The sequence below is a fragment of the Schistocerca cancellata genome, chromosome 3, assembly GCF_023864275.1.
Source record: "Schistocerca cancellata isolate TAMUIC-IGC-003103 chromosome 3, iqSchCanc2.1, whole genome shotgun sequence".
NCBI lineage: Eukaryota > Metazoa > Arthropoda > Insecta > Orthoptera > Acrididae > Schistocerca > Schistocerca cancellata.
Window position 1 is genome coordinate 505,624,150 of NC_064628.1, and position 15,121 is coordinate 505,639,270.

A 15,121-nucleotide genomic window follows, 5' to 3' on the forward strand; every position below is an offset into this window, starting at 1 on the left:
GGCGCCTAGAACCGCTCGGCCACAGAAGTAATTAGGTACTTAGTAATTTACATGTTTCATTAATAACATCTCGATATAACGTGGAACATCTCAATCCATGTAACAGTGTAATACATATTAGCGGGAACGTGTCTACATTCTGACGGTTTATATTACTGGTTTTTACATTGATTGTAATTTACCAAGTGAAACATTCGCTCGCAAATTCTATCCAATCACGCATTCACTTCTGGTGTAAAAGGAATTGTCAAGTAAAGATGGGTTAAAATTTGTTTCAAAACTTTTTCCTTTGGCTAATAATGCATTTAGCTTTCGAAGGCGGTGGTAAAATATTGTTGTGGAGACATGGTTTGCCCCCTCGCCCTGCTATGGAACAGGGAATTTACGTGGTGAATACTGAAGGTCATTTCTGTTTCTATTTTTTAATACTAGTATTCTAAAATATAATTCAAGTTATGAAGAGTTCATTACAAAAAGATATGTAGTTTACTGTGAATATTGTGTACATTAAGCGTGGAGAAAATTAACGACATCCTACGACGGTCACTAAAATTATCGATAGTTGGTGACTTCCCTGTAAAATACGTTGCATCGACTTTGACATGGTCGCGTTACACAGATATTGCCACAAATGGCAGGAAATTACGGTAAAAGATAAAGCACGAGGAAACGCGGAGAACGCGTAACAATGACCTTGACGCGTTTGTGGACGTGGGAGCGGCCGCGCTGCAGCCTCTGGACTACATTAAGCAGAGAGAGCACCCACCTTCCTGGTCAGCGGGGCCCCGCGAGCAGGCGCGCGCCGACTGGTGAGCGCCCATGGTGTGTGGCCACAGCTGGCCGCATCCCCGGCCGCCGACACTGTGCCGTCGCCGCCGACGTGCCGCGCTCCCAAAACAAACACCGGTCGCGCAGTGCGCACGCGCACGGCCACCGCCGCCGCCGCCGCCGCCTATGACGTCACGACCGCCTGACGGCGCGGCGCACGCGACACCGGAGGAGAAGGCTGGCGGAGATGTGGCCCTCGCAGCCGCTAGTTTCCGCTACATCTGCATTAGCACGCGGCCGGCCGCTTAGATGAACTCGCGGCAGTAGGCTGCACAGAATTACTGGGAAAGCTACTTCTGGGGGGAAAATGCTGTCAAAGAAGTAAAGTAATTCATTAATGAAAGTGATTAATAAGTATTGTATTTTTCGTTCCTGCCATGACTACACCACTTCATGCCTTTAAGGGGCTCCGGAACGCCCTATACTTTCAATGTTAAAATAACGCTTATAAATTACATCTTTCCTCACAAAGTATTTGAGGTAGGAAGTTGAACTTTTTACAGATTATTTATTGGAATATGGGCTACAACTTAACACAGGGATTTTACAAAATTTTAGTTCAGTTGTTAAAGATGATTTTTTTTCAATTGTAATGAAAATTCACATCATTTTTTTGCAATTTTTTATTTATATATTCAAAAATATACAGTTTTTTGGGAAAAAGGCTGTGTTAAATTATGCAGAAGGTACTGTGTAACATTTACTGAAAGTTTGAAACAAATATGTTTGGAAGATCCTTAGAAAACATGTAATTAGTATGAGAAAATAAAAAGTTTTGGGAATCGAGCGACAAAGATTGGATTAACTTTTTAGTGCATTCCAGGTCCATAGGATGGATTATCTTCATCCTCTGCAAACTCCTCCTCCAGCTTCCTCTTGTTCCTCCTCCTGTTTACTCTTGCTTGTATTTCTAGACTCTTTACAGCCCTGTCTGCAGCCCGAAGGCGTTCCTTGTCTAAAGCAAGCGTCGCTCGTACCATGTTAGAATGTTATTATTTACAGTAATAACACATACCTTTGGCTTTCCAACATTTCTCCTTTTCTTAAAAGCCTTCAGAGGATTTCTAATAACTTTACTTTTACTCATTATTATACTTCAACAAAACAGAGACTCAAGAAACAGAATTAATTACGAATATTTTCGAGATAACGACAGAGTAAATAAACATGAAACAATCGACAATCACACCAGCGATATATATTGAACCATCACAGGTTAGCCACAACACATACTTTATCTCACATCACTAAAATGTACCTGATGAACACGGACGTTAATAATAACACCATTTGACAGCAGTTTAACAGCGCCACAATGGGTCACGCCCAAGTAGAACACATTTCAAAAAAAAATTTTTAAATAGTTGTAGTCTTCGGTGAATAAATTATATATCTATTAAAAGGTAATAGTCTGCAGATTCAGAAAACGCAAAAAAGTAAAAATTGAACTTTTCATGATTTTGAATCTTTCCGGAGCCCCTTAATGAGTTTAGTAAAATAATCAATTTTTATCGTACTGACACCTCTTGAACTCACATTTAGCCGATTTCGTACACTGATAAGTATTATCTTTTACCAGAAGGAACAGCATGTCACGGTCGAGAGGCCATTGACTATTATTTTTTTAATATAATTTGTCATTACATCTCTCTATGAAGATACTATCGATGGTTGTTTTTCAGCAACTAGCTACGGCACTTCTGAATCTTACGTAATAATTAAGTTGAATGATAATCTTACTGACATCACTGAATGGCAGACACGAACTGCTCTTACGGTCTGACAAAATCAAATGGCTCAAATGGCTCTGAGCACTATGGGACTTAACTTCTGAGGTCATCAGTCCCCTAGACTTAGAACTACCTAAACCTAACTAACCTAAGGACATCACACACATCCATCCCCGAGGCAGGATTCGAACCTTTGACCGTAGCGGTTCCAGACTGAAGCGCCTAGAACCGCTCGGCCACACTGGCCGGCTTTCGTGTTTCACAAAGTCGTTCAAATATACCATCGTTTGACCATTGGATGGTACGGACGACATAGTAATACGCACCCCCTGACGTAAAGCAACATCTGAAAGATTTGAAAGAAAATAAATCACCACGTCCGGATGGAATCTCAATTTCATTTTACAAAGAGTACTGTACGTCGTTGTCTCCTTACTTATTTTGCATTTGTCGTGAAACTCTCGCCCAGCACAAAGTCCCAAGCGACTGGAACAAAGTCCCAAGCGGCTGGAGAAAAGCGCAGGGGTCTCCAGTATGTAAGAAGTGAAAAAGAACTGACCCGCAAAATAACAGAGCAATATCCCTAACTTTTGTTTGCTGCAGAAACCTTGAACATATTCTCAGTTCGAATACAATAAACTTACAAAAGACTGAGAAGCTTACGTCCACGAATCAGCATGGATTTAGAAAGCATCGGTCGAGCGAAACTTCAGCTTGCCATTTTTTCACACGATATACTAAAAGCTATGGATGAAGGGCAACAGTTGCCGCACGGGATTAGCCGAGCGGTCTAGGCGCTGCAGTCATAGACTCTGAGGCTGGTCCCGGCGGAGGTTCGAGTCCTCCCTCGGGCATGGGTGTGTGTGTTTGTCCTTAGAATAATTGTAATTTAGGTTAAGTAGTGTGTAAGCTTAGGGACTGATGACCATAGCAGTTAAGTCCCATAAGATTTCACACACACATTTTTTGAAGGGCAACAGCCAGATTCCATATTTCTATATTTCCGGAAAGCATTTGACACACTGCCCAATTGCAGGCTGTTAACGAAGGTACGAGCATATGGAGTAAGTTCACAGATATATAATGGCCCGCAGGCTTTTTAAATAATGGAACCCAGTATCATGTTCTCGGCGGCGTGTGTTCATCAGATGGTTCAAATGCCTCTGAGCACTATGGGACTCAACTTCTGAGGTCATCAGTCCCCTAGAACTTAGAACTACCTAAACCTAACCAACCTAAGGACAACACACACATCCATGCCCGAGGCAGGATGCGAACCTCCGACCGTAGCGTTCTCGCGGTTCCAGACTGCACCCCATAGAACCGCACGGCCACTCCGGCCGGCTGTTCATCAGAGACAAAGGTATCGTCAGGAGGGTCCCAGTGAAGTATGATAGGACCTCTGTTGTTCTCTACATACATAAATGATTTGGCGGACTGGGTGGGCAGCAATTTGCGGTTGTTTGACGATGATGCTTTGTTGTACGGTAACTTGTCCAAGTTGAGTGACTGTAGGAAGATGAATGGCAGCTAGCTCTAAATGTGGAAAAATGCAAGTTAATGCGGATGAGTAGGAAGAACAAACCAGTAATGTTCGCTTACAGTATTACTAGCGTCCTGTTCGACACAGTCAAGTCGTATAAATATCCGGGTGTAACACTGCAAAGCGATATGCGGTGGAACGAGCGTGTGAGAACTGTGGTAGGGAAGGCGAATGGTCGACTTCGATTTATTGATAGAATTTTAGTAAAGAGTGGTTCACCTGTAAAGGAGACAGCATATAGGACGCTGGTGCCACCTATTCTTGAGTACTGCTCGAGTTTTTGGGTTTCGTACCAGGTCGGACTGAAGGAAGACATCGAAGCAATTCAGAGATGGGCTACTAGATTTGTTACTGGCAGGTTCGAACAACACGTAAGTGTTACGGAGATGCTTCGGTAACTCAGATAGGAATCCCTAAGGGTAGGGGACGTTCTTTCGGAGAAACACTATTGAGAAAATTTAGAGAACCGGCATTTGAAGCTTACTGCTGAACGATTCTACTGCCGTCAACATACAATGCTCCTTAAGCACCACGAAGATAATATACGAGAAATTAGGGCTCATACGGAGCCATATAGACTGTCGTTTTTCCCTCTCTCTGTTTGCGAGTGGAACAGGAATGGAAATGACTGGTGCAAGATACCCATCGCAAAGCGCATGTCCCAAGGACATGTCTTGATTTTCCTACCCTGTTGCTTCTATTATAAACCGCAACGTCACACCTCTTTCTCTGGTGCTTTTACCTTTCCTAAAGACAAACTGATCGTCATCTAACAAATACTCAGTTTCCTTTTCCATTCTTTTGTTTATTATTTTCGTCATCAGCTTGGATACATCAGCTGTTAAGCTGTTGCGCGATAATTCTCGAGCTAACCTACCCTTGCTTTCTTCGTAATTGTTGGATGATGTTTTTCCGAAAGTCTGATGGCGTATCGCTAACTTCATACTTCCTTCATACAAACGTTAACAGTCGTTTTGTGGTTCCCCTGATGATTTCAGAAATTTCGATGTAATTTTAACTGTCCCTTCTGACTTATTTGATCATAACTCTTCTAAAGCGCTTTTAAAATTTGATTCCATTACTGTATCCCTTCTCTTCCCTGTCGCCTCTTGTTTCCTCTCCTTTCATGTCAACAGAAAAGTCCTCGCTCCCATAGAGGTCTTCCAGTGTACTCTTTCATCCTATCGGCTCTCTCCTCTGCATTTAACAGTTGGATTCCAATTATACTCTTACTGTTACTGCCCTTGCTTTTAATTTCACCAAAGGCTGTTTTGAATTTTCTATTTGCTAAGTGATTCTTTCTAACGATCACTTCTTTATCGATTTCCTCACATGTTCCCTGCACTTCCTATTTATTTCATTCGTAAGTGACTTGTATTTCTGTATTCCTGAACATCAATGAACACTTTCTTACTTCCTTTTTTTTGTGTCAATCAGTTAAAGTATTTCTCCTGTTAGCGAAGGTTTCTTCGGCGTTACTGCCCTAATGCTTTTGTTTGTCCGTTCACCATCTGCTTTGCCCTTTTTGGAGTGGTCCATTCCATTTCAGCTGAACTGCCTACTTTACTACTCCTTATCGCAGTATGCACATGCGTAGCGAAATTCAAACTGGCCTCACCATTTCTCAGTATCCCACTACCCCATTTACTTCCACACTGATTCTTAAGTTCAGTCTACTTTTCATCATTACTAAATTGTGATCTGAGTAACACCTGCTCCAGGGTATGCTTTAAAATCCAATAGCTGATTTCGGAACCTCTGTCTAACCATGATTTAATCCAGCGAGAATCGTTTCAAGTCTGAGTCTCTTCCAAGTATACCTCCCCCTCTTGTGATTGTTGAACACAGTATTCGCTATTACCATCTGAAAATTTATTGCAGAGCTCAGTCTTTCTTCTGTCTCATTTCTACTGCCAACCCCTATAACGACGTTCAAATTCTCTACCGTTATTAGAATTTCATCTCCCCTTACATACCGAACTACCCGCTCAATATCCTTGCATACTCCCTCTATCTCTCCGTTTTTTTGCTTGTGACGTCGATATGCATACCTGAACTATCGTTTTCGGCGTTGATCTGATGTCGAAACTGATGAGAACAACCGCAACGATGAACTGTTAACAGTACCTTACCCTCTGCTCTACTTACCTACTCACAGTGAATCCTACTCTTGTTACACCATTTTCTGTTGCTGTTGATATTATCCTGTATTCGCCTTACCAGAAATGCTTACCTTCATTCTACTTCATACTTGGGTTCAGTTAAGATTTGGAGTCTGCCTTCACAGATATCCACATGACACACTATTTGATCTCTTAACATCAGCCGTTGAGGAGCTGGGTAGCCTTGAGCAGTAACACATACACCAGCAACTTCACTTTGTGCTATGAAGGATCCAAGCATTTCCCAATGTATGGTGCAGAGCAAAAGAGGATTGAGTGTTACTCAGCAGTAGCTTCCTTTTCACAGCTGTACAAACACGGCACTTCCGAACAGACTGTTTATTGTTTTGTTTTCATTTCACAGTTGAGTGTACTGAAAAACCTTGTCGAGCAGTTTATGTCGTCCCCATAGTATTATCTGATTCTGAATAAGTCAAGAGAATAAAGATTAGAACTTTGATATAGAAATCATACTAAATACAACGTTGAGTCAGAGGAACACGACAGTGTCGGAGATGTTACGTAATTTCGACGCTCCTGGTTGAGTGGCAGAAGTCTACGTAGTACTGCGACCCCATTTCTGGTGCTGAATAACGGAAGGCTCCTCATTCTGAATATGCATCGAGAACATGTCGCCCCCGTTGTTTCTCTGTAAAGTCGGTGATGGAAGACGGGCTACAGCCAATGGGAACGTTGAAAACAAGTGTTGGACCATTTATAGCTTTAATTACGGCGACGCGGAAATACCTCATTTCTCTCCGCTGTGCGCAGAGATCCACCTTAATTAAATGCAGCGCAGCAGTATGCTCGCAAGAAGCTTTCTCTCAGCTCCTGCCTGAACATCCTCGCAGCAAGCTGTTGTCTAAGATTGCGGACAGACTAAGAGAGCTGTATTCTGTCTGGCTAGTATTTTCTGCTGCTTCCTTGTTTTCTTCGCAGGAAATTACCCTTGTTAAGAAAGCAGATATTCTAGTGTTAACACTTGTAACATTCTACGTCACAGTGAAAAGTCTTTACCGCGGTTACATGTTGTCTTTACCGCGGTTACATGTTGTCTGGACGTAGAAGAGTGCTTTTTCAACGTTGAATTCTTTCCGGAAAAGCGAAGGAATGTGTGCCCTCATTGAGGACAGTCCCAGTAGAAGCACAGGGTGTATCAACAAGAATCATCTGATTTTAAAAAAATCATAACTATGTGAGGTAACTGGCGAGTTGTGACGCCCTGGAAATATTATATGTTCGGAGCTTGGGCGGCCGCACAGGACGCTCGTCAAAGCCGCGGCGAATTGATCTCCGATATCATTTCGGTAATGTGTTAATTTCATGTCACTTGAATACAGATTAACCAAGGCCATCAGCCTTTCTTATATGTGAGGGACATTGTTTCTCATGACAATTCCGTGGTACAAGTATTCTTTAGAATAAGATAGCTTCCGATCAGCCAACAGGCCATATGGTATAATCCTTTACTTCTGTCACAATCATTCATGCTCAGGCATCTGGCAACCTTTGTATTAAACCATCAGTAGAAACAAAAGCAAACTCTTTCATTCAGTTCCTCTCATATACAGGGTGTTTCAAAAATAACCGGTATATTTGAAACGGCAATAAAAACTAAACGAGCAGCGATAGAAATACACCGTTTGTTGCAATATGCTTGGGACAACAGTACATTTTAAGACGGACAAACTTTCGAAATTACAGTAGTTACAATTTTCAACAACAGATGGCGCTGCAAGTGATGTGAAAGATATAGAAGACAACGCAGTCTGTGAGTGCGCCATTCTGTACGTCGTCTTTCTGCTGTAAGCGTGTGCTGTAGACAACATGGTTTATTCCTTAAAACAGAGGATTTTTCTGGTGTTGGAATTCCACCGCCTAGAACAGTGTTGTTGCAACAAGACGAAGTTTTCAACGGAGGTTTCATGTAACCAAAGGACCGAAAAGCGATACAATAAAGGATCTGTTTGAAAAATTTCAATGGACTGGGAACGTGATGGATGAACGTGCTGGAAAGGTAGGGCGACCGCGTACGGCAACCACAGAGGGCAACGCGCAGCTAGTGCAGCAGGTGATCCAACAGCGACCTCGGGTTTCCGTTCGCCGTGTTGCGGCTGCGGTCCAAATGACGCCAACGTCCACGTATCGTCTCACGCGCCAGAGTTTACACCTCTATCCATACAAAATTCAAACGCGGCAACCCCTCAGCGCCGCTACCATTGCTGCACGAGAGACATTCGCTAACGATATAGTGCACAGGATTGATGACGGCGATATGCATGTGGGCAGCATTTGGTTTATTGACGAAGCTTATTTTTACCTGGACGGCTTCGTCAATAAACAGAACTGGCGCATATGGGGAACCGAAAAGCCCCATGTTGCAGTCCCTGCATCCTCAAAAAGTACTGGTCTGGGCCGCCATTTCTTCCAAAGGAATCATTGGCCCATTTTTCAGATCCGAAACGATTACTGCATCACGCTATCTGGACATTCTTCGTGAATTTTTGGCGGTACAAACTGCCTTAGACGACACTGCGAACACCTCGTGGTTTATGCAAGATGGTGCCCGGCCACATCGCACGGCCGACGTCTTTAATTTCCTGAATGAATATTTCGATGATCGTGTGATTGCTTTGGGCTATCCGTAACATACAGGAGGCGGCGTGGATTGGCCTCCCTATTCGCCAGACATGAACCCCTGTGACTTCTTTCTGTGGGGACACTTGAAAGACCAGGTGTACCGCCAGAATCCAGAAACAATTGAACAGCTGAAGCAGTACATCTCGTCTGCATGTGAAGCCATTCCGCCAGACACGTTGTCAAAGGTTTCGGGTAATTTCATTCAGAGACTACGCCATATTATTGCTACCCATGGTGGATATGTGGAAAATATCGTACTATAGAGTTTCCCAGACCGCAGCGCCATCTGTTGTTGAAAATTGTAACTACTGTAATTTCGAAAGTTTGTCTGCCTGAAAATGTACTGTTGTCCCAAGCATATTGCAACAAACGGTGTATTTCTATCGCAGCTCGTTTAGTTTTTATTGCCGTTTCAAATATACCGGTCATTTTTGAAACACCCTGTAGTAAAGGCTTGTTTCAATTGATTCAGCCTGCCAGAATACTTAGATTCCCGCTACCCCTCCGCATATTCTAATAGTAGCCTTGTTTCAAGATTTGTGTTACCCCTTTCGCCATTAATACGGCACCATGCTTGATCTAATCCACTGTGATAATGAAGATAAGACTGAATCGCTTTTGTAGTAGCAGATGAATGCTATTATTTAGGCGTGGTTAGCGCAGGCGGCAGGGTACTGGGTGTTCGTTTACGAGCGACGCAACTGGTGCCCATTTTAATGTTTCCACAGTACACTGAAAGGTGGAAATGTTTCCGACTGAGTCGGACTTGATGCAATGTACGTTTTCGCAATGATTCGAGCTGCTAACGATGATGCTCTTCCTGGTACTCCATTCCTTTCTGCAGCAGTGCTGTCTGCTTCTTGTGTCCGTCTCCTTGCTGCGGGAGGAAGAAAAATCGTGCGGAATTGTTAGTTCGGCCACCGGGTTGCAAGTCTTACTTCGGGTGACGCCACATTGGGCGACTTGTGTGCCGGTTATGATGGTGAAGAATGATAAGGACAACACAACACCCAGTCGACGAGCGGAGATCATCTCCAACCCTGCCGGGAATCAAACCGTTGTCTGCTGGATGGTAGACAAACAGATTACCACTCAGCTAAGCAAGTGGACGGTGCGGGAGGAATATTAACTGTTCAGCGTCCAAGATTGGCCAGTCTTTCCTACGTTGCCATTACCATGTCTCATTCAAAAATTATTTATTACAACACAATTCACGTCCAAATGCTACTGGCACAAACATCAAAGAAGTTGGTAACAGGGAACAGCCGGGCAAAGAATAATGAAGTCCCATACTGTGTCGACATTCACGTTCAGGGGCAGTACGCGATTATCATTAATACCAGCTAAAGTAATCAGAGAAAATAACTTTGTATACATATCTACGGCAACGACTCAGTGTTGACGCAGTTTTAATTGTTTTTATACATACAGCTTCGATCCCGACGACAACTTCTCGTACTTCGCATTTGAAAGGTGATTACATCGCTGCTAACTGTTGTGTCTCTTATTTCGCCCTATGGAGACCTAACCAGCGAGTATATGAAAAAAAAAGCAAGTCGCGTTGTTCCACATACATTTTCTTTGAATTTATTAATCTTGATTTATGGTCCACCACGTAGTCAACAGACGTTTCTTTTATATACTATATTTGGAAATAAGTTATACATAAAAAACCACACACACATTCTCGTTGCCATTTTTTAGACTACGTAATACACTTAAATGCCAAAGAAACTGTTATAGACATGAGTACTCAAACACAGAAATATGTAAACAGCCAGAATACGGCGCTGCGGTCGGCAACGCCTATATAAGACAAGTTTCTGGCGCAGTTGTTAGATCGCTTGTTGTTGCTACAATGTCAGGTTATCAACATTTAAGTGAGTTTCAACGTGGTGTTATAGTCGGCACACGAGCGATGGGAAACAGCATCTCCGAGGTAGTGCTGAAGTGGGGATTTTCCAGTACGACCATTTCACGTGTGTGCCGTGAATATCGGGAATCCGGTAAAACATCAAATCTCCGACATTGCTGTGACCGGAAAAAGATCCTGCAAGAAGGGGATAACGATGACTGGAGAGAAACTTTCAACGTGACAGAAGTGCAACCCTTCCGCAAATTACTGCAGATTTCAATGCTGAGCCATCAACTAGAGTCAGCGTGTGAACCATTCATCGAAACATCATCGATATGAGCTGTCTGATCCGAAAGCCCACTCGTGTCCCATTGACGACTGCACGATACAAAGCTTTACGTCTCGTCTGGGCCCGTCAACACTGACATTCGACTGTTGATGACTGGAAATATGTTGCCTGGTAGGACGAGTCTCGTGTTCAAGCCGGTGAAGGCTTTGTAATGTTGTGGAGTGGTGTTCAGTTGGAGTGATATTGGACCCCTGTTACGTCTAGATACGACTCTGGCATGTGACACGTACGTAAGCATCTTGTCTGACCACTTGCATCCATTCCTGTCCATCGTCCATTCCGACGCACTTGGGCCATTCCAGCAGGACAATGCAACACCCCAAGCGTCCATAATTGCTACAGAGTGGATCCAGGAATACTCTTATGAGTTTAAACTTCCACTGGCCACTAAACTCCCTAGATATGAACATTACTGAGCATATCTGGGATGCCTTGCAACGTGCTGTTCATAAGAGGTCTCCACTTCCTCATAGTGTTACGGATATACGGACAGCACTGCAGGATTATGGGTGTCTGTTCCCTCCAGCACTGCTTCTGACATTGGTCGGGTCCATACCACATCGTGTTGAGGCACACCTGAGTGCTCGCGGGTGCCCAACACAATACTAGGCAGGTGTACCAATTTCCTTGGCTCTTCAGTGTATATACTAGTGACCTCGTTAGCTACCAGCGGAGAACCGTTGCGCGACTGCGCATTCCTCTGAACTTGTATCTTGTGTAAGCTAACTGTAACCCATTGGAGGCAGCCATTAGAACTACCCTCCACCTAGTATTACAAAATAATAATGATAATAATAATAGTAATAATAATAAAATGATTGAAAAGAGAGAGAAAAGGAACAGAAAGCAAAATAGAGCTGAGAAGGAAAGAAACATACAAAATTCACATTTCATGGTTAATCGGATGTTGTGATAATGTAATCGAAACCAGTAACCATGTGCATAAGTTCTTAACTAAACCGTTAAAATAATTACATTTGTGTAAAGATAGGTATCATTACTAAGCAAATTTGTTGGGGAGATGAGAAGTGCTACATGCTTTTTTTAGTAACCTGGAATAATTTCAGGGGGTAAGGTACTCAACGTCCAGATTCCTTTTCACACTAGATATAGGAACCCGGTTGATCCGAAAGCTGGTGTACAGTGCTCTGGGCCATTTCCTTTTCAGCACTTGTCTGGAAGGTAAGGCACTGTACATACAGTCTCCCTTTCATACTCGAAATCGGTTCCGAAGACATCTCGGCTTCGAAAACGGAGACAAGCTGACGGTCTACTAAACCCTCTTTCCCCTGCCCGTAAATTCTTGACCTGATATCGAAAAAATCTCCTCTTCTATGGCATGTTGCATCATTCTACCCAAGGCACGAAGTTGTTGGTCTACATGCTTTCATTTGGATGTATGTGAGAAGACTGAAGCCATTTCATTCAAATTTCTGTTCATCGCAGACAGGATACCGTCTGCCATCAGGGACTCGTAAATTGGACATTCCAGGAGGACATGGTCTGGTGTACCAATGGCTCCGCCATCACAGCTGGATACTCCTTCTTTCGAATTCTTCGTACATAATCTGGGTGTGGACCATGTCTACCAGAAAGTGTACAACATCTGTAGTTGGTTGAATGTGTTCCATCTCGAGTGTCTCCCTGACATTTGGAAATGAACAATATGTTTGCCTCCCATTGTCAGGACCATTCCTTTTCTCCTGGAACAAATCCGCCCGTGATACATTCTCTGATGGAGATAGGGTTACGTTCACGGGACTTAAGTATTTTGTTTACCTTTTATGGCAATTTTTCTTCATCCGGAAGATGCCAGCTCTTTCGCTGATACGCAGACTAAGAGCTAGGACCCTAACGCTACTTGCAACGCGTCATTTCCTATGCTTGATGCACCCGAGCAGCAAAGGTATCGAAACGGCACTGTAGGCAGCCACTCACCGAGACACATACTCAGTCATCTGCGGCTGTGTCGATGTGTTCCGCCATTGAGCTGACCATGGTCTGTCCTCTTCTCATGCGCCACCGTCGGCGTGCCATACATTAAGCTTAGCCTGCAGGACCGCTGGAAACATTTATGCCGGCCGCGGTGGTCTAGCGGTTCAGGCGCTCAGTCCGGAACCGCTAGACTACTACGGTCGCAGGTTCGAATCCTGCCTCGGGCATGGATGTGTGTGATATCCTTAGGTTAGTTAGGTTGAAGTAGTTCTAAGTTCTAGGGGACTGATGACCACAGATGTTAAGTCCCATAGTGCTCAGAGCCATCTGAACCATTTGAAACATTTATCTGGACTTTCCAGCAGGGTCGCTATCGAGCCAGGACACAAAAGAGATGAAACCTCGTTTTCAGTACCACTGTAAACTAAAACAAATCCTACGATGAAGCACAGAACAGACCTTGAAAATTTGGAGTCGCTCTCGGACACATTATGTCAGAAGAACCAACATGCAACAGACAATAAACATATTTGAATCAAGTTAGTGAGGTAAGTAACATTCATATCTCATTGTTAAATGTTTTAGCGACACAATAAGTATCGTTTAGGAACTTAGACACGGAGTCGGATGATGACACTTAACATACATAACAAAGGGTAAAGATAAAATTTTCTGCGCAGAGACGTCCTTGAAATGGATTATAATTTGGGTTTTTTTGTGTGACGGCATATACTATGTGATCAAAAGTATCCGGACACCTGGCTGAAAATGACTTAGAAGTTCGTGGCGCCCTCCATCGGTAATGCTGGAATTCAATATGGTTTTGGTCCACCCTCAGCCTTGATGACAGCTTCCACTCTCGCAGGCATAACGCTCAGTCAGGTGCTGGAAGGTTTCTTGGGGAATACCAGCCCATTCTTCACGAAGTGCTGCGCTGAGGAGAGGTATCGATGTCGGTCGGTGAGGCCTGGCACAAAGTCGGCGTTCCAAAACATCCCAAAGGTGTTCTGTAGGATTCAGGTTAGGGCTTTGCGCAGGCCAGCCCATTACAGGGATGTTATTCTCGTATAACCGCTCTGCCACAGGGCGTGTGTTATGAACAGGTGCTCGATCGGGTTGAAAGATGGAATCGCCATTCCCGAATTGCTCTTCAACAGTGGAAAGCAAGAAGGTGCTTAAGAAGTCATTGCAGGTCTGTGCTGTGATAGTGTCACGCAAAACAACAATCGATGCAAGCCCCCTCAATGAACAACACTACTACACCATAACACCGCCGGCCGGTGTGGCCGTGCGGTTAAAGGCGCTTCAGTCTGGAACCGCGTGACCGCTACGGTCGCAGGTTCGAATCCTGCCTCGGGCATGGATGTGTGTGATGTCCTTAGGTTAGTTAGGTTTAATTAGTTCTAAGTTCTAGGCGACTGCTGACCACAGATGTTAAGTCCCATAGTGCTCAGAGCCATTTGAACCATTTGAACCATAACACCATCGCCTCCGAATCTTACTGTTGGCACTACACACGCTGGCAGATGACATTCACCGGGCATTCGCCATACCCACACCCTGTCATCGGATTGCCACATTGTGTACCGTGATTCGTCATTCCACACAACGTTTTTCCCTTGTTCAATCGTCCAATGTTAACGCTCCTTACATCAAGCGATGCTTCGTTTGGCATTTACCGACGTGATGTGTGGCTTATGAGCAGCCGCTCAACCATGAAATCCAAGTTTCCTCACTTCCCGCCTAACTGTCATAGTAGCTGCAGTGGGTCTATAACATCTATTTACGTGCGTTGTGCTAAGTATGTCTGTAACATACAATAAGCGTTATCCTTTGGGAGGAATTTTAAAATTTGACCGTGTGTTTACCTAATGGACAGGTAACGCACATGAATTTCGTGAATATGGCAGTCAATAGAAAGCTGAAAGACTTAAATTTTGTAATTAATGAAAGTAGCAAAGTTCACGTAAATGAAATACTAAAGTCACCAGCCTAATTAGGCATAATACTTTGAAACATTAAGTTTAAAGAAAAATGAACATGGATTGCTGATGAGACTCCCATTAATGCTCCTTTTAA

General features: G+C 43.6%; 1 protein-coding gene across 1 annotated transcript in view; it reads right to left on the minus strand.

Annotated features, from left to right (window-relative positions):
- The window catches only part of LOC126176756 (serine/threonine-protein kinase 32A), a 558,947-nt gene extending 558,063 nt beyond the window's left edge, over window positions 1-884 (minus strand). The window contains exon 1 of the mRNA XM_049923925.1: window positions 767-884. Within this exon, the coding sequence (XP_049779882.1) occupies window positions 767-821 (55 nt within the window). The 5' untranslated portion in view covers window positions 822-884. The remainder of the gene's footprint in view (window positions 1-766) is intronic.
- Between the last annotated feature and the right edge of the window lie 14,237 nt (window positions 885-15,121).